Source organism: Apteryx mantelli, chromosome 14 (genome assembly GCF_036417845.1).
Source record: "Apteryx mantelli isolate bAptMan1 chromosome 14, bAptMan1.hap1, whole genome shotgun sequence".
NCBI lineage: Eukaryota > Metazoa > Chordata > Aves > Apterygiformes > Apterygidae > Apteryx > Apteryx mantelli.
Window position 1 is genome coordinate 457,252 of NC_089991.1, and position 24,986 is coordinate 482,237.

At 40.3% G+C, this 24,986-nt stretch overlaps 1 protein-coding gene across 3 annotated transcripts in view; it reads right to left on the reverse strand.

The window, feature by feature from the left end:
• STK32A (serine/threonine kinase 32A) overlaps positions 1–24,986 on the reverse strand; it is a 56,940-nt gene that overhangs the window by 22,438 nt on the left and 9,516 nt on the right. For 2 of the 3 annotated variants that reach the window (XM_013945996.2, XM_067305120.1), the window contains exons 4-8: positions 19,423–19,558; positions 18,790–18,845; positions 17,326–17,477; positions 12,354–12,527; positions 1,832–1,869 (exon numbers count right to left, since the gene is read on the reverse strand). In XM_013945996.2, the coding sequence (XP_013801450.1) occupies positions 1,832–1,869; positions 12,354–12,527; positions 17,326–17,477; positions 18,790–18,845; positions 19,423–19,558 (556 nt within the window). The remainder of the gene's footprint in view (positions 1–1,831; positions 1,870–12,353; positions 12,528–17,325; positions 17,478–18,789; positions 18,846–19,422; positions 19,559–24,986) is intronic. The other variant, XM_013945997.2, reaches the window with a different exon arrangement.

A 24,986-nucleotide genomic window follows, 5' to 3' on the forward strand; every position in this document is an offset into this window, starting at 1 on the left:
CTCCATTCCTTACGCAAAGAGATACAGAAAAACAAGCGCAATCTACCAGGCTAAATACAGATAAACATGCTACAAAAACAGTTGCTCAGGGGACAAGAAAAAATTGAATTGTGTGTAGAAAGCTTTCCGTATGCATGCAAGGACACATCTTTGCTGCCATGGATGAAGATGCATAAGGAGAGGTAAAGAAATAGAACAAGGAGTCAGAAGGACACTTAAGTCAAGGGTACATTTGCAGAAAACAAAACTCTGAAACCTCTGCAACGAACAGTTAAAATGTCACAGTGGAGTAGAGATTAGGCTAGATTAGACCCTAAATCAACCCAAATTGCAGAGTCGTTATGAAATTTTGCAAGTTATTTGCTACTGAACTGAATGCAATGGCAGAGAAGCAGTGCTCCCCCCCTCCCCTTTGTTTTTTCCTCTTTGGGAGAATGCTGACCTACATTTCAGTGCTCAGAGCTTCCCTTAATTTGACTGCATCAGACCCAATCCAAAGATCACCAGAGACTGTCAGCTAGTTAGGAATTGATGGTATACAGCCGTGAACTGGCACCTTCTCACTCTCACCCTGAGTAAGAGTGGAGGGTGTTGCTGGAGCCAACTGCTGCTACAGCTGGGAGCTCTCCATCCTCAGCTGGCCAGAGGGAGAGCAGCTGCTAGGGGACCTGAAGCTGGGGGGAAAGGAGGGAAGAGAATCTGTCCCACTGTATTTGCATCTGGGGCAACAGAAGGAAAACTACTGACTGAGACAGGAGAGACAGGCTATTCTACATGAAGGCAGCAGCATCTTTGCTGACAGCTCCTAAATAAATAATTACCTAGCACTTTGAAATTAGAGGTCATATGCAAAACTGGTCGAGTCTGGGCTCAGGTGCTGCCAGGAAAACCTAGTTACACATGAGAGCTATGGCAATTCTTTAAGAATTTCAGTGTCTGTACTAAAACCTCTGAAATTAAAATGAGTTCAGATACTCCATGTTCCTGTACTGATTTTTTCTCTTCGAGTAGCTTGCTGAAGTTGCTAATAAAGATTTCTCAAAACAGGTTACATGAATTTTCAGAACATATTAAATGACAAAGTATTTTTCTGATGACTTAAAAGCTAATAAATATCAGACAAATCTTCACTGGGAGAATTTTGCCAGGGTGAAAAAAAAATCTAGAGAGTAACACAAGAATATAGTTGGAGTTTTGTCCAAGAAAAGACTAAAGGAAAAAATTATAGCAACATCTATAACATATCCAGCCCCAAGCCCTCTTCCAAGCTCCCTCTCAATATCAAATGCTCAAAGAAAAAGAAAATGCCAGAGTGGAGATTATCTATTCAACCTTAATTCATTCTGTTTGTGAGTGTACATTACATAAAGCCTGTAATTACACGAGCATTTCCATCCAAATGATTACATTATGAGTAAGTTTTAAGCACCTGTAAAGAAAGTCTTACAATAAGCTGTGTCAAATAACTCTGACCACCAGCAGCAGAAAAAGTGTCATCTCTGGTAATGTTTTCTATAGAAGTCATTGAATCAGAGATGTTTAATAAACACGGATGCACCACTAGAAATAATGCGGCAACACAGGATTGCACAGCACCCTAAACATACAGGATGCTGCTGCTCAAAAACCAAAAGACAACAAGTAAAGCTTAAAAGCAACAAGCAAAGCACAAAAAAGGAAAGGCTCCTGTTTCAAACTGCTTATGAAGTAAAAGAGAGAGTGCAACACAAAATGAGGAACAGAGCAAGCACCTATGCACTAATATGGATGTACTACTACTGCTGACTCTGCTTTTATGCATATGCATGACTAAAAAGTAACTGGTACTTACCATGCTCATCCAGTAAAATGTTGTCAGGCTTGATATCCCTAAGAAAAAAATGCAGAAAACGGGAAACAGCCATTAGCCTAGAACAGTGATGTGAAACATGGCTGCAGAAACCTAATGAAAGACTAAGCTCTAAAGGGAAGCTCTAAAGCTTCTAGAGACATGTCTTAGAAGACTTCTTTGATGGGGTTCTTCTGCTCTAATGTTTCTGCAAGGTTTTACTTAGGCATAAGAGATTGTCTAACCAAACAACAGAAGGAAAAATGGAGGTACAGAGATATGACTGTGAAGACTCTGGTTTGTCTATCAGCATCTAGCTAGTCCACCTACAATGTTAGAGCTTCTTTTTATCTTTTTCCCCCCCTTTTTCTTCTCAGTCAATTTCAATACTATATTGAGACTTGTTCCCCATTTCCCAGTAAAAATCATATGTTGGAACAAAGTAAACAAGTTGCATCAGTTTTAGCTATCGTCCCTATTGTATTATCGAAGTCCTTCAGCTGTAAGTAAAGGGAACCACTACAGAACATGCAAAGTGTTTCTATGTCTAGGTGAGATGTTTGTACACTGATGGATGAAAGCTTCTATTATGAAAGGTGCAAACACGGGAAGGCATTCAACAAAAAATATACTGTTTACTTACAAATGTACTGACTGGCATAAAGCTGACCTTTGGGTTAGCAAACCCAAACCCATACAGAGCTGCAATAAAACTGCTGGACTTTCTGTTTCATTTTCATAGGCTTTTCACATTTGCAACTGGAATTAATTTTCTACCAAAAGAACAGCTTTTCAAGGAAGATACCTCACCTATTTCATTAGATGTTTTGGAAGCTCATGGACATTGATTTACTGATACTTACTGCAAAATCCTCTTAGCCAGCTATTAATTTATGTTTTTCATACTTCATTATGAAAACAATCATATGTCACAGAACAGTGACATTTGACAAAAAAGTGCCTCTTCTTTTTCCAAGCAAAAGGAAGCTATTCAGAGCAAATGGTGAATAGAGAGTTTTACATTTTAAGTTCAACTCTTTCTGCTCATTTTCATATAAAACAAACAAAAGAAAGAACACAAATTTGCCTACTTTTTTGTGAAGTGTTGCCCAGAAACACTTGCCAGCTCTGCACACTTTCCTGTATAATTTGTGGTTTGAGAGTGGTAGCATTTTAGCTAGTCACTGACTCAAGAACTCTGAACCACATTTTCTGCAACTCCCCAAATGTGGCCCTCCAAGGTCCAGTGAGCAGTCTGGATCATACCAGGCTTTATGCTTAGAGAGGCTCCATTCAGAGATGTAGACTCAATACGAGACAATACACCAGATGGTCACATGATGGTAGGTATATACAGATAGGCTATGAGGAAAAACAGCTCTGTGAGACACTCAGTTACTCCTTGTTAGGCAAAGGATGCCTTAAAGAAGCCTGATTACATATGTTACAAGCAGTATAACAGTATCTAGGAACACATGCATTTGTTTAAAATCCTGAAGTGATAAAATAATAAAAACTGGAAATTATTACTGAGTTTTGAAAAAAAGTGTGATACAGGGGAGGAAGATTGATCAAAATGCATTAGTATTCTCATTCACTGCGCTGTCTTTATAAATGAACTTCTAACAAACTTGATAAATCTGAATGTAGTGCTTAGTGCCAAATCTAACAAGAGACATCATAATGACTTAAAAAAGAAGAGGTATTAAAAATGCTTGCCTGTTTTTACTTTTGCATAGGCATTTACTTGTGACTGCTGCTAGAGACAGAAGGCTGTGCTAGACGAACACACTGGTCTGAACCAGTATGACTGTTCTTATGTTCTGAAGGAAAGGTCATTCCTTTCCAGAGGCAAACTGCACACCTATTTAGAGGCCTCACACAAGGCCTTTGTATCACATAAATCCTCCCCTGCCAAAATGTTAGCCCTACATGTGCAGGTGAATTTTACTTAGAATTAGAATAATGTACTTTGCCATTAAGGTTGCATTACTACTGACACTTACCATAATACAGTAAAGTAGTTAACAGACACCACCCTTTCATGGATCAGAGAGAGAACAACAGAGGAAGCACTCCTGCATCTGAGAGGCAATGCAACTTGCAATGCAAACAGTCTACACAGCCTTGTAGGTTTCTGCATGGACTGAGCTGCCTTTCCCTACTTAGTTCTCTAATCGGAAAAAACCTTTGTTACTGTTTCAGAGTCTGAACTTTCTAGCTGTATTATGATTTTCCCTATGGGTCTGGAGAAGCTTTTATCTGGTGGAATAGCCTAGAGGGAATTTCCAGCTAGACAGCATAACAGTTTCTTAGCCACAAAGAATATTTGCCTCTTATTTGGTGTTATTCTTCAGTAAGATGTGTCTGAAGATTATTATGCAAAAAAATACAGGTGGGGTCAAATATTTATACCCCCCAAAAAAGGACGTGAATGAGCTTCAGGATGGTGTTGTGGCTGGTAATACTATTAATTCTGTAAATGATGATGGTATCTTTATTTCTACTAAATATGAAATAACGGTACTCTGACTGCCAAAAGACAACACCCCACCAAAATTCCCTAAAGAGTAAAATAACCATAATGTACTATATTGTGCTTTGACTTCAGGATATTTCTGGTAAAATATGAAACCTATATGCAAACAATGAAGAGGGATCATTTTATTTACTGATGATATGCGAATGCCCTGGACTATTTAACACTGCCTAATAACATTACAGCACTAGAAAAGAAAAGGGCAGGGGAGGAGGAGAGGGAGGAGGAAGGGAATATCCACTTAAAGTTACAACATAAAAAAGGGGACAAGACAGTTATCCATGGGTGGCTTTCTCACTGCTACAAACACCCCCAAAATCACAGAAAGATCTTGCGAAGTGCCTTCTGCCTAGCCATTAGGAGGACAGGCTGGATTACAGAGAAAATGGTCAAGCTTGGCCCTGCTTTCTCATTAACACACTTCATCCCCTTGTCCTTAGGAACTATCCAAGATGGAAATCACTGGAGCCAACTTCTTCAGTGACATTGACCTAGCAGCCATGGTGCCAACTGGAGGGGCAAGTTATGGCATATGCAAATCTATCAGAGGTCTCACAGGAAACACTGCACAGGCACCCTGACAAGGTTCATTTCTCAAAAGACCTTGGGTGACCTGTGTCATATTCTTTTCCCTGCTGGTTTTTGTGTTTTCTAATTATAGAAAGGAGTTTTGTGTTTTAGGAATAAAAACAAACAAACAAACACCCCCCAAACCCAGAATTGCACTCATTTGCATATTTGCCAAATTTTTGTGTTCAGCTTTTAATAAGTATTCTCTGCACAAAGTAGAACAGGTGTTCTAATGCATTATCTTTGTTTAGAATTTTATTTATTAATGCTTTTATTTTCTTTAGAAAGAGAAATATAATCTCAACAGCTCTTTAACTCCTTTTTTCCCTCCAGATTAGTAAAAAAAAAAATTAACACAGTAGGGAAAGTCTTTACATCTGTGCATCTACTGTATATCAGTTACCAATCTTGAGCACATTACTAAGTATCTCACACTTGGGCAAACAGCAGAAAATATGAGGTGCATCGAAGCTTTTAACAAGAAGAATACTGAAGTGGAAAAAAATGCATAAAATAAAATTAATAAAGAATCTAACAATAAGTTATGAAATTAACTACATCACTATAAAGGAACTAATGGAAAGCATAATTTTGACCGAAGTCCACCTATCTGTCTATATACGCATTTTGGAGAAACGTACTTTTTAGTCTGCAAAAAATACGGTCTTTGTTTTTTCCATTACTTAAAAGTAGACAGACTGTGGAAACAAGCAAATTTTCTTTAATTTGCTTCCTTTAGAAGGAACTGCAAATGTCTAGCAGAACTGATCTCTTATGTGAGCCACTTCAACATCCTTGTTTTAAAAACAAATGGGTTCCCTGCAAATTTTGCTCCTAAATACAAAAAATATTCCTATAGCAATGCTATAAAGAAATGCTTTCCATTGAACAGAGAAAATGTACACCTGATATGTCTACTATATGCACTTGAATGACTTTACAAGACATTACCTGTTTTTAATGAGCTAATTACATCACTCGCCTTCCACCTGCTATCAGACTGAGCCAGACACCTTGCAATTTAATGCTCTATAAGGAAACTGTCAAAACCACTAAGCACACATGATAACCCTTTACCTTCCTGACGCTCTCCACCAGGCCCAGGGATTCAAAGTGAACAAATGAGCAGGTTTAGAATTTTACCTTTAAAAATGCAGCCACTAAAATAAAAGTTTGAATTCACCTAGCCATCTGAGATCAAGAAATGACAATGTATCTTATCATCATGTAATACCTTGAAGTTCTCCGGCATCTTCTCAACCAAACTATTCCCAGAGGGTTATAAATACCATTACCTTCCTTGTGCAATCCCCCAACACACAAGTAACACATATGGAATGATGTCTTCATCAAGCCAGAATGGGCAACTTCAGGTAACTGTGTGTTTTTCTGTAAGCAGAGCACAACAAAACTATACCACAGGTTAGATCCTAACTGTCTGGATGGTCAAAAGTACTGTATTTGGTTATGAAAAATGGTGATGCTACATTTGATACTTTTGATAAAAGACTGATTTAAGCAAAAACATTTAAAAAAAGACTCACCAAAAATAGTTAGGGAAAAATGCATGATTTTAATCCCTTGATACAAGAATATATTCAAAGCTTTGAAATGAACCATAAAGACAGGTCTTCAGTTTTCCTCCAGTTTTCAACCCTTCTTAAAAAGCTCCTCGTGATTTATTTCCACTAGGTCCTTTTCTTATCTCTTTCACACTGATATGCAGCCTATGGAACTACACTAGCACTAGTGACATCAGTCCCTGCATGCAAACGATGAAGAGGGATCATTTTATTTATTGATGATTTATATACTGTTTGTTTTTTATTATACATTGAGGATAATATTGCCTAGTCTGAGTAAATTAGCAAATATTTTCCATTTTTCTACATGTAGGTAGGAAATAATTCAAGCTCTCATTGTCTCTGCACAGCTTTGTTCAAACAAAGTAAACAATTGTTTGCATGTCTCCTGATGTTTGCAATTACAGATGTTGTACTTCTCAGCTGAGTCGCTTTATCAGTCTAATGCTGTCCCCTTGGGTTACAGCGTTCATTAAACAACTTCCAAATTTTACAGATTGCCATTGATGGTTTTTTCTACTGGACTCATCTTAAACGCACATAGCTGCTGCTTGAAATACATATTGCAGCTTAAACTTTAGCTTCTTGGGAACTTTTCTTGGAAGACAGCAATCACTTGTATATTCCATTCTTGTTCTAAAGTCTAAGAGCTAGATGCAACTTGCCAGTTCAGCAGAATGACTGTACAAGGTAGACAGAAAAGGAATGTTAATGGAAGAGGTTTTCCATTTTAAGGCTACATACTGCCCTTGACTTTGGGACCCATGCAGCAGAGAACATCTACTAACACTGGATATATTCAAAGATTCCTCTATGCTGGCTGAAGCAGGGAAGCATAGGTGGGAATGTGCTCCACTCTTGCTTTTGCAGAGGAATACCCCATGTTCTACTACATGGAAGATTATAACTGGGTCCCCAAAATGGCTGCATGTCCACACCTTCTTTCCCCCTCCACCTTACAACAAACCTTTTGATCTAAATAGAGCATGTCTGAAGTTATCAGAGTCTTTTCTGACTGCGAGGTTGATCTGTCCCTGCAGTAATCTGTGATCGCGCACAGGCCCAGTTTTACAATCCACATCTGTGTGTGTGTGTGGGGGGGGGGGGGGGGGGGGGGTCCTGAACAAGTCAATCCAGTCAATACCTATTGGCTGTTACCTTAGCACATTTCCACAACACTGGTTATGGCCTCTTTTGCTCAAATGCTTCTCCTCTTTGCACCTCCTACATCAGAGATTAGATCTTTGCACTGTTCAGCAGCAGTGTGTGGGAAGAGACAGAGAGTTCTGATTCCCGTCCCTTTTGACAAGTTATGCTGGCTCTTGACCTTCCAACTGTCAGTTTTCTTGGCCAGTGTACCAGCCACCGATACTGGGAAGGAACCCACCATGGGATCCCTTCATAGTGCTAGTGACTTTCCCGTTTCCTTCTCATTGCAGATGGCAAACAGCAGCTAGAGAAGGAAGATCCTGCTTTTCTGGTTGTCCCAAGCAACGTTCCCAACCAGCAGGTATGTGACAGAGGCGGAGCTGGGTGCCAGCCCCTGCCTACTCAATGCAGTCATCCTTGTGGGACACTGCATGCAGCCACACAGCAACTGCAGTCCAGCCCACAAGGAAGCAGGCCAGGCATTCACTTGCACTTTCTTGCCTGTTCTCATGGACTAGCAGCATGATTCACTTGCAAAACAGTCCTGGTTGCTTTCTGCAGGCTCTTTCAGAGATGGCAGGTGAAGGGGGGAAAGAGAAAGACCTGCTTTTAGTTTTTCTGTTTTTTTATGCCAGAGAAACTCATTTTTGGTGGGGGTCTGTTGGAAAGGAGCAAGTCTGTGACTCACAATAGGCTACAATCTCCTCGTTAACAACACATTACCTGCATGAAGTGCTCAGCCCTCTCCTGATAAGCCATGGCCTCCAGAAAACCTAGACTGATAAAAACGAGGTCACTCTGGTTCAGCTGTTTCCTATGTTCCTATGGCCTAAATAAGGTGCGTGGTTCAGGCATCAACTATTGATGTGAACTAACCACAGAAGAAGGGGCAAGACCAAACAGTCAGAGGCCACTGCTGTGAACCCTGCAAAAGAGCAGACTGATTTTGTGGTTCCCTGCACCACAGCATGACAAATGGCCTGACATGACTCTGAACTGAGTTCCCAGGATTGAAAGCAAGGCAATTTTTAAAATCTTCTCGCATAATCCCACCTTTATTTACAAAGAGCCCTCTGGGAAATCCCAGAGATTTTGCACCTCAGCTCTCTCCTTTGTATCTCCCCTTACAGTACACCCATAGCAGGATGCCAGCACACTGCTCAGTGATGCTTATGTCCACATGACTGCAGAAATGCAGCTCAGAACGCAGATGATAGTCTCTCAGCTACCTGGTGCTCTTTCTTAGACATCATGTCTTTGATGCTTATGTGGAACAGTCTACCTCTCATACTGATTTTTTGTTACAGCATCAAGTTATAAAGAGCTTCTAGCCTCTTACTCCCACAAATGTTACTGTTAACAGTAATCTATTAATAATAGAGAAGGATTTCTTCCTTGTGCTCCTCTTACGCTTGTGTCCTGCTCAGTTTGTCAAGGCCAAGCCACCAGTATAAAGATTTACCCCTCACTGTCCAGGACAAAGACAGCTTAGTCTCTGTTTCACAATGTTTAATTCATGCTCATTCATTATTTGGTGCCTGTGAGCAGGTGCAGGGCAGAGAATGCTAACCCAATACCCTCATTACCACATGCCAGTTTTGTTTCCCAGATTACAGCAGTGCCTGTGGTTAAGCAAGTCTGAATGAGGCAGCTGAACTGGCCTAGTTGCCAAGATCAGATGCATCACAGAGCAGAAATCTATGCAGGTATGAAAACAAAACAAGAAGCATGAAAAATAAGACTCCTGAGAAAGTGAAGCTATCCACAAGAAGGTCTGTCTCAAATCAAAGCAAAGCAAAACCTCTTTGGTACTCTGGGGTTCTCTGCAACTGAGGAGGGAACACTGTTATGGAAATACTAAGAGTCAGCCTTTTTGCTTTCACATTTTAGAAAAAGCAGACAAATGCTGCTTGACATGAGTGTTAATCTTCATCAGCCCTTGAATAGAATGTTCCTTCCTTTACTAATGATTAGAATAATTTAAAATTTTGTACTATGATTTATTTTTATACCTCACAAGAATGGTTTTTATGAATGATATTTATAAATAAGATAATCTTCTGCCCTCCTTTTTTAATACTTCTGATTGTCCCGTCTTGTTTACAGCCCAACATCTGTTATTAGCAGATATTAAGTCAAAAACTTTGGACATCTGATGCTTGTGTTGCCTAATGCATCAGGAACAGGAAATAAGAACATGGCTGTCCATCTGGAGCCAATTCCTGCCTCCCAAACAAGGGAAAACCTTTATTTTATTCGTTATCTGGTTGTTGTTTTGCTTCAGTAAACACAGAGAATTTTGTATGATTTTTCTGTAGTGCCTAAACTGCTACCTAAAACCGTAATGCACCGTAAAACAGTTTTTGTCCTTGGCAACATTGCCCTGAAGACCAACTTCAAGTCCTGGACTGACTTGAACACAGCATGCAATTTGTGTATCAGTTTTCAAAGATATCTGTGAGAATTCAGGCTCGCAGGAAATAAAGGAATACAAGGAGAACTGAAATGCCAAGCACAATTCTTTGCTGAACTGAATCCACTTAAATTGAGTTTTTCCCATTTATTCAAGCTGGTAATACAGCCCACAGTAAATGCAGCACACTAGATCATTCTCTTACTTTGATCAAGATGGTTTTATATAGAGTGGCATGGTTTCTGATTTCACCCTGGCATTAGCTTTACTGTATTTTTATAAATCGTCTAATTAAATTTCATTTTGCTTCCTTTTTTTTTTTTTTTTTTTTTAAAAAGGATCCAACAAATAATTTCTTCATCTGGCAGTAGTGTCAGGTGTCTTATTGAGAAAAATAAGTTATAAATCAATCAGAATGGCATTGGGAAGGAGGGTGACTTATTGCTGCTCTGCACTGCGTGAACTAGCTTTTAAGGTCGCATTAGTAATTCAGTTGAGAATTAAGAAAGTCTTTAATGGAAAAATATATATTCTGTCATTAATAATTAGTTTTCTTGAAATTCTTCTTCTGAGAGATGGTTGTAATCAGTAGGACGTCAAGTAAGAACAATTCCAGAGGGCTGATTACAATTAGTTTTGTTATTCTTACAGGTTTTTTTTTTGTTTTTTTTTTAAACAGCTAATCATTTCCTCCAAATTTTGTACATTCCCCTTCATCTGTGATGCTAGAATAAAGCAAAAGACATGACCCAGAGGAGGACATCTGGAAATTCAAGGCTCCTGTCAGGATCATCTGTTTTCTTTCCCGTTCCCTTCCTGTTCCTCTGCATCAAATGCTGCAGCAGAGTACAAAAGCTTTGACAGCCATTCTCTTCTACAACATGGAAGTCCCCTTTTATGTCAAAGGAAACAGCAGAGATGTGAGGTAGCTTTAGGTCTTCGAATGTGCTGGAAGAGCTCAAATATTTTTTCACTGGCCATGAAGAATCTCAGTGATCAGAAAAACTCTCACCACTTCTAGAAAGGTATTTAGCCATATACAGAAAAAAGGGGTGTTTGGTCCCATTTTTTGTCTTTCAGCTTGGTACAGAGAGGTAAGCAAATGGGCAACACCTTCAAATGTGACAACCAAACAATTCTGAATCCTGAGGCCTACCCTCCAGTGACTGAATTGGACATTAATGACCTGTGGCCAATTAAAGCTAGTAGAGACAGCTTTCTGCAAACAAATCAAATATGTTATACCATAACCACCACAGGTGGAGAAAGAACATGCTCCCTGTTGTAAAAGTATAAGAAATATTTTTCTCTGAGAAGTGTATCATTTTAGATAAAAGCAAATGTATGTGGGAGAAGATTTTGTGTCGCTCTTCAGCTTCTGTTTGTCCTTTCATATTAAAGAGAAACAAGGTAAATCAGTTAAAAACCAGGAAAAATCTCTTCTAGGAAAGAGCTGTCCTTAATCACAGAACCCGAGCCTCTTTTACTCAGCTTCATTAACGATCTGTCATTGCTCCTCACCGATCTTAACAGTCGGTGTCAAATGAGACGAAGCACTCCAGAAACCACATGACACATGTAGAGTGAGGTAAACGACACTGTACTGTCTCCAGTTCCACCTCTGCAGCTCTACTGTCTGCAAATGGCTTCCTATCCTCCCTATTAGGAAAGATCTAAACGAAAAAGAAAAAATGCCTGAACAGGTCAAAATACTTTTCAAGACTACATGTCACATGGGGGATATCAACATACTGTTGTGGTTAGAACATGAAATCAGTAAATCCAAATCACTAGTCTCCTGCCTGGAATAAAACTAAGGAAAACCAGTCAGACATTCACTTTCCCACTCTGTAAAACAGTCTGGGATTTTCAGTTGAAGGCACCACACAAATACTAGGTATCGCTGTCTGAATATTCTTATTTACTTACCAATGACACTGATATCTGTTTGGATCAATTTTAGAATCAAAACACAACCAAACCTATCTGGGTTCTGAATGCTTGACATATCATCCACCACAAAGACTGAGGAACTGGAAAGCAGTGACTCTTTATGGTGTTGACACATGGGGCAGACTTGAAAGCCACCTTATCCCATGGATCAAAAAATTTTTCTGCCAGAAAATTAAGTAACACTGACATAAGCGTTCAATTGCCAAGTGAGTCCTTTTGAATACATCTACAGTTTCAAGTATGCGCATTGTGTCAATTCCTAGTCAACCCCTACTGCAGCCTATGAACAACAGTCCTCCTATGAAGACTCTCACTGACCTGTGGATGATGTGCCTGCTCTGGAGATAGTCGAGAGCTAACACCAGCTCACAGATGAAGAGTTTCACAGTGCCTTCTTGGAATCGCACATTTTGCTGGAGATGATAACGCAGGTCCCCTCCAAGCAGCAGATCCACAACCATGAACATATCTTCTTCATCTTGGAATGAATACCTAAAATGGCATAAACATGGTTCAAGGAGGATAATATTAAAAAACAGATTAAAAAGGGACAGAAAATACCTCTGGAAATGCCTTTAATTTCTTGAAACTTTTTCATTTGGTAAAAAAGAATTTCCTGATCTTTGCATGCTCAGTTTCCTGCCTGCATCTAAACTCTTACTGACAATATTCTCAAAGTACCTCATCTGACAACAGTTTAGCTTGGGTTCCACAACAAAGTCAGTACAGCTTGTGCAAACAATTGCCAATAGGCCCACTAGAAGAACAGGAACCCAATGATTTTCTGTAGAACCTGTTACTATCAGCTACTTAAAAAACAAAGCCAAAGCCAAAAATCTCCACATACATCACTCTAATGCAGCTTGCATCAGCCAGTATCACTGATTTCATGTTGAACATCACATCTATCCTCTATTCCTGTCAGCTGGAGCACCCTCAACACAGATTCTTCTGAGAATTTACCTAAGAGAATTTACCACCAAGCTTTAAGTGAGCATGGATGCATTAAGATGCATCAAGTGCCCAAACCTGGACCACATTTGAGCATATATTACAGTAGATGACTAAAGTCTGTACAGAACAGAGTGCAAGATTATTGTTTTCTTCATTTTTACAAACCAATACCTTCTTCTAAATCTGAACTTCAAGATGACTGAATCGTTTTTCCCCATTTTTTTTCCTAATAAATTCATTCTGAGACAGAAAATTAAAAATAGCTGAAACTTCTAGTCCAGCAAACCAAAACCCAAGCCTTTCAAAGGGAAGGACTCAACAAACTTGACTTCGAGACTTTGCCGGCCTCTCTGCCAGTGGTTCTACCAGTAAAAGGAGGATTCAAGTGCTCAATATTCTCCATGCCTGGAGCATCCAGTGACCACCAGTGATCACCAGTACAGACATTATTAGGGCCAGTTCCGGTGCCAAGAGAGTCCCACACAGGAGAAGAATAAGAAAACACAATGATGAGTCAGGTTTACTGTTTCTTTGAAAACACAGCAGAATGCACCAAACCTATGAATGGGGTTATGCAACCTTCTCCTCACCACTAAAAAGGCAAAGTTCATAAAAAATGATGAATCCCCCAAAGCTCTGAATCATTTCTGAGTATAGACCCAATATGTCTGATCTCTGTTTTTTAAATAAGGGGTTTCACTGAATGCAATGCAGGTAAAACCTTTCCAAGAAGTAATAAAGGACAAGGAAGACCTATGCTGAGCTAACAACAGAGAGATCTCTGTCCTTAGCAGCTCAAAAGTCACTCTGCTGAACAGCTCTCGCTTTCTGGACAAAGAGGCTGCTCTCTGCTGTGATTGCCATCAAGTGTTTTCCTGACATTGCTGTGGTACAGTGAGTTTTGTGATGCCACGAATGGGCATATCAGAGCACAGCATTATTGCCCTGGGGGAGAAGGTAGATATGAATGCTATTAACATCTTCCATGCCAGAGAGAGGAACATGAAGTTACCAGTTCATGGCTCAATTCGTGGACCACCCCAGAAGGCATTCCCCAGCCTAGGCTGCAGTCCAGCACTGCCACAAATAAAAAGGAACGAAAAGGAAGTGCCAATGGTTCTGGCGTCTCGTGTCAGTTGTGTAGTCATCTGTATCTCTCCTAACACCTTATCAGGCGGGGTAGTTTGGGATTTAGGAGACAGAATGGCAACTCAGCATTTCTTTGAGGGTATCACTCGGGAGGGTGTTTGGATGCTAATTTCCTCCCCCTAAGGGTTGCAAAGAGAGCTGGACAGAAGTCTGACATGTGGGAGCAGATTTAAGGCGTGTTTATCATGGGATATGAATGGCAGTGACTGACCAGCACAGAGCAGAAAGAGCCCAGGAGGAGGGGCTTCAGAGAGGACCCCATGCCAATGCTCGTTTCCTGGCCTTCCTGAAGTGCTGGGCAGTGTACAGCACACACTGGCTTCTTTTATTCAGCCGTAACTGCTGGTGCCAGCAAGATAGCAGCTAATGAAACATTTCTACTTCGGAAACGTGACATGGGAGATGATGCTGTTGCTATTCACTTGCACACAGTCAGGAGACCTTGGCCACAGGGAACAATTAAAACAGTTACCACTTTGAGGGTGGAGTGGCACAGCTCCAGAACTCACCAGCGTCATTACTTTGCTGGTACTCTAAGAAAACCACCTGTAACAGACAGCCTACACTGCCCCACCAAACACTCAGGTATCTAAGATACCTCAGAGGTGTTAGGGACGCTGTGAATTCTCCGCTGGCTGAGCGGTCAGTAACTCAATACAACAGTGGCAATCTAACCTGCAGCTATGGCTGAACAGTGTCTTTGGCTGAGCAGCCCTTCGGGGTCATGATCAGCTCTTCATGATGGACGTTTCCTCTTTTCTGGATATCCAAGAAAACTGACCCATAGAAGCAAGAAAGTACAGACAGAAGACCTAAGATAGCACATGCAGCTGTGCTCAGAATCACAGTGAGTAGCTTTTTGTACAAAAAGAACTCGTACCCATCTTCTGGTTTTCATGACAGCAGCCTGTTAATAAACTCCGTTGTTCAACAGAACAGGGGATGCAGCCGTTATCTCCAGTTCCACTTTACGCAGCATCATTTAATTTAACAATTTCCTGAGCAACCCTTTGAGACAGTCTATCAATCTGCTGTGATCAGCTTCTTCCTCATGGAATTTACTTAGCAGCAGTCCAGCTTCTTGAGGTGATGACCATAACCAAAGTATTACTCTGCTTGAAGCCTGTGGTCCATGTATCATTTAGAGGGCAGAAAAGCTAAAGGCTATACCAGGAGCCAGTAATGACATGACAAAAGAAATAGGAAAACTCAGATGATTTGCTCTTACTGGTCTATACACATGCATCTGCTGTTCAGTTCTCAGCTGCTTACTGAGTTTTGCCTGAAACTGCTTGTTCAAATGAGAAAGCAAAATCTGGAGATATACCCAAAGCTTTGGGAGGTCCAGATCCACGGTTCTTATTCAAAGCTGTATCTAGTTAGAAAAACACTGAATGACAATACAGCACTGAAGCAACATATGAAATTTCAAAAAGGAACACAAAGTTATTCAAAGACTTACGATCCTTGGTGGGTTTTATTCCCATTTTTGTGCTTAACATTGAAAAGTTCCATCACATTCTAAAAATTACTCCTATATCCAATAAATGTAATTACTCACCAGTCTGGAGGGATCCTGTAATTATAGGTTATTTACCACTGAACCCCTTAAAAAAAAAAAATCATGCGGTATGAGACCCCACCATTTGAAATGTTACTGATGTCCAAATAAAATTAATCTGGCAGCCTCTAACAGTAATGGAGTGTTATTTATAACTCCTTTCTACTTCACCGCTGCAAGGAAACATGCTGAATCAAATGAAGATGGAAGAATTAGTGTGTCTTTTATCACTGAACTGATCAATCCCATTGCTGTTGTTTGAAAAAGGGCTAAAATCAGGGCATGCAGGCTGCATTTATCACATACTCTTAAAGGAAAGAGTCTCTTTTATGTACACATTTCCCAGACAGATATATGGGTTACTGCAATAAAATTTGAATGGTATTATTTTTATGTCAGTAAATTCAATGATAAAATCCCTTTTATCTTTGCTGATTAGCATTAATTCAGTCAAATATCAATAAGGTATTAAGGCAGGGTTTCCAAAGTACAAAATAAACCATAGAATCAAGAGGTTGTGAGAACAAAGAGAAGAGCTGAGACCAATGCTGACTTTAGATCGATCTCATGGGTACTTCAGACCTGATCTGTTCTCCCCTCCCTCCCTCCCCTGCCATATTAGATTTCTCATCGCCTGCTGGCCAGACAAAGTTGGTTTGAGAGGAATTCAATCACGGAAGCCTTGGAAAGTCAAGTGCGCTTTCTCCATTCTGAAGGTTGTGCTGGTGCATGTTTAACAGTCCAAGGCCTCAGCTTCACTCTGGAGACAAGGTGCCTGCAGCTCATAGCAGCAGTCTTCATGTGTTGTGAACTGGTGTAGCTGAAACACCAGAGAAGCAGTGCACTATACCAGTTTTCTAAAAGACTACGTTCAGCTTTCCACTGAAGACTGGCTGAGCCATTTCATACCTCCCAAAGTTTCATGGCACAAAAACCTTCAGACAACCGTGCCTACGCTTTGCTGTTCAAGGCAAAGTATCCTCCACTGTGAAAATAACAAAGGAGATGGAGCAGTTCCTTACTTTCTGAAGACAGCAGGTTTTTCCAGTCCAAAGCACAGCCAAAAAGAAACCCTATTAAAAGAGCACTACTTGACTATCAATACAGTGCTATTACTGTGTGGTCCTGGAAGCTATTGTTTTTTGCAAAGGAACAGCATTAAATAAAACCGGGTTATGGGTAATGAGTAATACCTGGCTAGGAAAGAACCACAAGGGGAAGACAAACTAACTTGTGAGTGGTAAACTTCTTGTTTAATTAAACAAGATTCCTTTGAAACCAAAGCTCAGGTCAGTAGAATTGCCAAGAAGCCGCATCTCCAAGTAAAGTCAAGAAGAACCTCGGGCACTGTCCGTAGTGAATGCAAGAGCATTCTTCAGAGTGATATGCTTCTCATCATGGCCTCTCCATTCAGACAGCACCTCAGGAACAGCCCATGGACACCCTGCCAATGAAGAGGCCAATGCGCCCAGACGGCTGGCTGCATGAAGCCCTTTGTGCTGAGGACAGCAATGCATCTCTGCTCCCGAAACTTGCTTGCAGTAGAAAAGTGGGTAAGTCTGGTCTCAAAGATGTCCCTAACTAACAACATTGACTTAGTCAGTAAGTAAAGGAGAAATATCTTACCATAAATTAACTAAGAACGGGTGTTCCAGGCCCTGCATAATCTGAAGCTCCTTGAAAACATTTCTCACTTCATTACGTTCCAAACACTTTTGTTTATTCATGTATTTCATGGCGTACATTTTCTTGGTGTCATTCTTTTGTACAACACAGACCTAAGTGAGCAAATCAAGTGGTAAATCAGAGATGACTGGTCAGCAAATTTATGCAGGTAAAATATGGTCACACGAGCATCCAGTCGCTAACTCTAACAAAGGCAATGTAGCTAAGTCTCAGGTCTGTGCACTTACACTGCAAGTCTAGGCATCACCATAAATACCTCATCCCGCTGCTCGGGGAAAGTAAGAGGAAAGAATTTATCACCACAAAGGTGGTTGTAGGAATCACAGATAAGTCAACATTTTATTTAATAGCAATAAGTAATCTTGACCATTTTCCTTCAAACTGTCCACCCCTCCCAAATCAGTTACTGTTTTGAAGAGTCCCTTTCACCATGGAAATACAGAGAGTGGGGAGCAGCACCTGAATTTCCCTCTTCTTTATAACAAGGAAATATGAGGAAAGAAGTGCATTTTTTCTATTTATTGGCTGCACTTCCCAGCAATGGCAATGAATCCAGTATTTTAACATTTCAGAGCAACCCAAGGTTTCATTCAGCTCACAATGAACCTTGGGCTTTGTTTGAAAGATCCTGGGTTTTGACTTTTGGCCCTTTTTAAAGTTATATTTCAACAAATCTAGAAAGAAATGTTTCTTCAAAGAAAAACTCAAAGGTTATAAGAGTGCAAAACAAAACATTTAGACATTTTTCAGATTTGTTTCCACAACAGTTGATGAATTTGGAATAAATTTTCAGTTTCAGTCAATCTTCTTTATTTCACCCCCCAAATAAATCTCTTTGTTGTAATATTTTTGATTAACTTTGTATGCAAAATATACCCTCTGTTTCTGGCATCAGTGTGGCTTTCTACCATGGGGCAAACGACCTTCTAAAATTCCATCTACATATGCAAGCATGGGAGTCTTTAACAGAAAAAATAAAACCAACATGTGACTGTAACCTGATGTTTAATTACAAACACTGTGTTTCACAGACATTCCCATTAAAAATTTGCCAAGCCTTTCAAAGAGATTGTAGCTCTTTCTCAAAGACGCATCATGATGTTCAGTGTTGCTTTGCTGAGGAATCTGCCTTAGAAAATGCTTATCCAGAAACATGATGAAATTCAGCTGATCGGTTCATCAGTATCTCATTTTAATCTCCTATAATATAATTTGTGGCTAAGGAATGGATGAGGAATCAGGCTAAGACTCTTTCTTGATTACCAGGAGTTTAAGTTCAGGTCAAATCTCATTCAATGCAGTGTTTTATGTCTCTACTCTCATATAAGCCTCTCTAATTTGCCTGTTCCTCAGACAGCTATATTTATAGCTGTCCCAGTGCTGACTAGTACACAGAATACTTACTTTTCCAAAGCTGCCCTTCCCAATGGCTCGCAAAATTTCGAAATGGTCGAAGGTGACTGCAAGAAAGAGCAAACGTTCATACATTAAACGGCTGGCAACAATTTGATGACATTATGTTATTTCTACTTTTTCTCCCTTAGATGAGGGATGGAAAAAAAATGAAGGCTACTCTAGCAATTTTTTGTTTTTCTTGGAGGTTTTGGGGCTGTTTAAAACTTGGTGTTTAACACTTTTTCTTTCCAGCTCATCTGTAAAGACAAGTTCACTGGGGCATCCTTTTTTAATGGCAGATTAGGCAAGGAACTGTCAAATGAATGTTTTCAGTGCCCTGCCCATTAAGCATGAAAGCCTCATCCTGTTCCCGCTGAAATCCATTGAGAAGTTCAGTCCGTCAAACATTTATACTATGTCAGGACTGAAACAAGTGGCTGGGTCACTGCATCCTTGTGGTATTCTAGACAACTGTTCAACAACTGTATAATGTAAACACAGCAACTCCGAATGCAAACTTCGCTGCCACTAAACATCCAGAATGTCTCTCTCTTGCTTAGAAGGGAAACAAAAGAGTGTGCAGCTTTACAGACTGTGTATTGTAGTACAAAGGAAGGAACATGAATATTCATTTCACTTCACCTTTTGGCCTCTGGCTTGAGATGGATCTAGGAGTTACACATCTGCACAGCAAGGGAGCACGTTCCATAAGTGCTAACTGGAATGACACTACACACCAAATGTTTGCGATCAGCCCATCTGCTCGCCTGTGTTCCAACTTGGGCAATAGACAGATTCAGAGAAACAGCAAATCATATCATCATACATCAAAAAACTGGATAAACTGTACTGGGTTCAAACCCTCTCACCAATTGTCTGGAAAGCAAACAGCATCTTTCAGGATAAGGCACTAAGGCAGTAATTACTAAACTGAATGCTCTGAATTCTGCTAATGCTTCTCCAAGATGCTGGTGAAGCAGCACTGTCCTGAACAGGCATTAGCTAAGAAAAGATTGTAATCAGGAATCCACTCCTTAGACCAGCCACTGCTGGCTAAACTACTTCAAAGGCACTTAAAACCCATTAAGCAGCTGATTCAAGGCATCAGCTTCTGACAGATTTCTAATAACTCATCAGCTTCAATTAGTGTGACCCTTGGAACTGACAGGCACCACTGACATGATGGGCTTGAAATCACAGACTTAATTTGCTTTGTGCACCCTCTTGTTTCCAATAATTACTGAGTGGATGGAAGGCACCCACGTATCTGACCTGCTTTGCTGAAAGCCCCTCCCGAGTAGAGCAATACAGTCCAGCAAGAACATCCATGATGGATTAAAAGTGACAGAAAGTGAAACACCTTATTACCTACTCATGCCAGCTTTTTCCTGTTACACCAATAGTCAGGGACCAGCATATTTTATTCTTGAAGTGAGTTTTGCACAATGGAGGGATGTCAGTTTGACACTCCTGGCTATCAATGCCCTTCCACTGGTCACTATACAGGGTTGTAGAGATGACAGCTATTTCATGATGGTTTCAACTGTCTCTCTGAGGCATTGAACAGTAGCTAGAGGCTGACAGAAGAGGTTAGCCTCTGTGCGGTATTCAGTTGGTGGTCAGTGCTGAGACCAAACGATGGCAAGCAGCCCCTTTTAAGCCGTGTTGCCCTCTAAGGTGAGGACAAAAGCTACATGAAAGTTGGTTTCATTTTCTCCCTTCCATGCCCTGTAGCATCCCTCCATTCTCTGCTGAGACTGCGACGCCATGGATTTTAAAAATTTTCTTTGAAGGCAACTGGCCTTCTGTTCTCAGCACAGTTGTCTAGGTCACACAGGCAGGTATGGCTCTCAGAAATACCTGTCCTTTGTAACCTCCAACCCCTGAGGAAGTCAACCTTGGAGCTACTATTACTATCATTACCCTAAATTAGTACAAGCAGCATGGTGTTCTGCAAGCCAGAACCCCTACCAGATAAGACTTTACACCAAATACACCACTTTGCTAAACAAAAGAAAAACAAGGCCTCTTTCCCTTAGAGTGAACATTTTCACTTGACTTTTGTTTTCAGATTCAAATGAAATCAGAATGGAAGCACTTGCTTTACAAAGAACAAGTGGATATGTCTACAGCTGTCTGCTGACAGCAGCCTCAGGGACCCATTAGATGGCCTTTCCAACAGTGAGTCTGCTACTTCAGGCTTTGAAAAAACAGACTCAGCCGTGCTAACAAAGCTTACTTTCACACTCACTTTCAACACAGGTTATAACCAGGTATCTGGTAAGAAAATCCTGCCTGATAGCTTAATTATGTGCCACTGGTATTGCCTTCTAAGGCTATTTTGAAATACTTATGTTCACATCACCCCTGAGCAGACAGGACTAAGAGTGCCAAGACCCAAGGCCATACCATGGATTACTACTTCAGCCTCAAAGCAGCCTCAGAGTGCTTAAGAAGGCAGAGCTGGAGAACTGCAGCACACATGACTCCTGTCTAGACAAATCTCTTTTTATGAAAGACAGCTTGGATGTACAAAGGAACCAACTGTGTCAGGCTTTGCCCTTCCAGAGAATTTTAAGCTTGGGTTGTGGCAGCCCCTCAAGAGAGCTTGCAATGCAGGCGGCAGGAGAGTCTGATCCTAAAAGCAGTAGACTAGACTGCATTTAGTACCTGTTAATCTGGGGACTGAATAGGCACAGACAGTTTGAAGTCTTGTTTTCACAGAAATACTGATGTGTGAGCACCTCGTGCTAGAAGTTACAAAACTGTCCCTCTCTGTGGTATCTGGGATCACAGGTCGTCTTGAAAAGTGCAGCTCCCCCATAATTGCCAGCTGCTGCTTCGTTCACTAACTGAACTGAATTGCATGGAAACCAAGAGGCATTTGTCCGCAAAGCTTTTTATCAGTTGAGATTTTCAGCGAGGAAGCTGTTGTAAATCACCCTGCCACAGCAACAGACAAATCTTCCCTGTTACAAATTTGCACAGGAGAACGGTCAGAAATAAACCCATTTTCCCTGGGATACATCCTGTCCCTAAGCTATGACAAGGGCTCCTCACAGGATAACAGGACAGACACTTGCATTAAACTAGATCCTTGCTACCTCACAACAGTAAGGACGTGTAGACATCATCATGACAGGTATTTCAGCTTGAACTCATACTCTGTTAAAGGATTTCTTTTTTCATGTAATGCATGCATTTTCCAAATAAATTAACCAGGCAGTTTCATTCAACATAAACATGATGCATGGACATCACCAAACTGCCTCAGACATATGGTCCACTCAGCCTGCCTAAATTTCCTCCAGAAAAAGGCTGAGAACAGCCATTGGCATGCCTGGCCAGTAGTGTAATACTGACTGGGTAATCAGCGCTCAAAATTATCTTTTAAAACTGGCATGCTAAATTAAAAAAAAAAAATCTCCTTTTCATTGCTCCTGCCTTTTTGTATGGGATGCCATCATCTAACCAAAGCAAAGTTTATGGTTTCCAGCTATAGCACTTTGAAGAAAGACCAGCTTTTAGGCACACAAGTTCTTTTGCAAAATTTAAATAACAGCTGCAAATATCAGAGCTAAATATAAATGGATAGCGATTGAGTTATCTAGATATGTTCATCTGAGATAAGGGCAGTTGATACCTATGGAATACAAAAGGAGAGTGAAAACAGTTACCACCTGCAGGGAAAAATGAAAGAGGGAAACGAAAGCCTCTCTCTTCACTACGAAGAGAGAGGTTAGCTGCAGGAACTATGTGCCGTGAAAGGAATGTTGTTACTAGTTACTGCAGTGCATGATTTTGAGGAGAGTGGAATTTTACTTCTCAGACCCTGAAATACCACACTTGAGTTCTGTGAGAGAGGGGAGCAGACTACGGAAACTGAGTGGTCCAGCCAGACATTAACATCTGAAAGAAGGACAAATCTAGATGAGTTAAGCCAGCAGCCAGATTTTACATGTTAACACCCTCTACCTCCTTGTCTTTTAATATTAAATGTTTTCATTAACATTGTTGACACAGGATTATAACTGAGCTGGTTGTAACAAAACTAAATGGCGTATTTTTTATTTAAGATTGTTAATGGGGTATGATCACATTTCAACCTCTCTCTTTTTCAGCTTTCCTACCATTCCAAATTTTCACAGTGAGCCAATCCAGAATCTCACCTTGAAACAGTACTGAAATTTGCGGTGTCCAAAATTTGGACCCAAACCCATGTTTTTCATCCTGAATGTACATCTACAGAATTGAAAATCTTCATTTCATTGCCTGATAGCATCTAAAACAATGAAAGAGCCAAATCATTTACCCTTCAGAGAGAAAATTCACATGATGATGTCCACTCAAACAAATTATGCTTAAGAGATGCCAAGGAGTATAATACAATTGCTATAAAGAACCTACTGAAGCATAAGCATGAAATTCCGTTTTGAAGGCATGGGTTGTATTTCTGAAACCAGGTTCAAGAAGCAATATTCAGATTAAAAAAACAGAACCTAACCAGGTTCTATGTAACCTAATGAAAAACATCCTCATCATAAACAAGTCAATCCTGTCAAAGTCCCTAGATCACATCTGCCAAGTGGAAATCAAGGGTTTAGAGGACTCAAGTCTTCCCATCCTTGTCACCCATCCCTGTACAGCGAGTACAAATGTAAGGTCTGTTGTGACTTGTCTTCCTTTTGTCACCCTAATTTCCCTCATTTTCATTACATTCTCTCTCATCCTCCCTTCTCTGCTCTGCAACCGTAGAAAAAAGCACCATCCCAGGATCAGGAATGCTAAGGCAGGTCCCCCAGTACAAGGGAGCTGAATTCAGCACAGATCCAGGCAAAGGAACAAAGATATCTCTCATGCTCTTTCCAGTCCTGGGACAATTCAAAGACAAAACCGCTGATGATATAACTAGAGTAAACCATGGGCCTAAAGATTAGAAACACATGCAGAGGACTACAGAATAATGTATGCCCATCTCGCCCAGTCATTGTCCTCACCTGCTCTCTCAATTTCTGCTTTATATTCCAAGAAATCTGGCCAACTGAGGAGAGCCTCTAGCTGTTATCCTCAGGGATGCTTTCCATACCTTTCTGCTCAGAAGCAGTGCAAACTAAAATCCAGCTTTTAACATGGCCTCATCCTGCCTACATTAAGAGCTCCCCTTGCAGCACTGAACCTTATGCCTAGTTATTACATTTTCTTTTCATCCCACTAGCTTATTACCCACAACTGTGCCTACTCAGAGGAAATGCTGAGATAAAAATAATGCTGTCATCCCACTTCAGCCGAAGACAAATGAAGCCCCTTGAGAAATCTGTCTCAAAAAAGAATCACATTGCCACAGAAAATAGTTAAATTATAGCAATATCAATTTGGAAAATTATGGAAAAGGTGTTATTACTATTTGGGCGTATCAAGGAAAGTCTAGGACCCTGAATGAGGTGTTAGCCCTTCTATCCTGTGCTACGTGCTCTGCCTCTGTACAGTGAAAGTTGGTCTACACATCAAAGAGTTAAACAGAAAACCTGAGGGAAAGAAACAGGAATCTGCTCCTTCCCATTCTTCAGCTGGAAAATGGAGGCACAGGAAGATGAAGTAATTTCCCCAAGGCTATATAGAAAAACTATGACACAATATACATCCAGATCTTTTCACCCTCAAGGCATCCTCTTAGCAATCCTGAACTTTTATTGCACTATTTAACTGCCTAAGTATTCTTCAAGTATTTCTTTATTATTTTTAAGCAAATTTAAAGATAATATAGAGGAATGAAATCACTGAACATTACAATACTGTTCTCTGACAAGCAGACCCAATTTTTGGTGCACCGACAAAGTGCTAGTTAGACTCAGAACACACCTCTTTTATAAATGTTTCCTGAATACAGGAAACAAGTTCATATGTTACGTGACATCATTTGAATAAAATGCAAATATCATATGGGGAATACTGAAATATCTTTATGAATTAAAATTCAAGCAGAGAGATATCATTGAAGAAATTCTGCTACTGATTAGGCATTATTGGCACAGACATTTCTTTAGATCCTAATCACATTTATAAAATGCTCTTTCCAAAACAATGGTTTTGTAGGCCCAGTTAAAAGTAATCCAGTGTATTAACAAAAGTACAACATGGTCTTCAGGCTTGAATCAATGGCAAGTGTAATAGTGGCTTGTCACAGTGATATTCTGGATTATCGTACA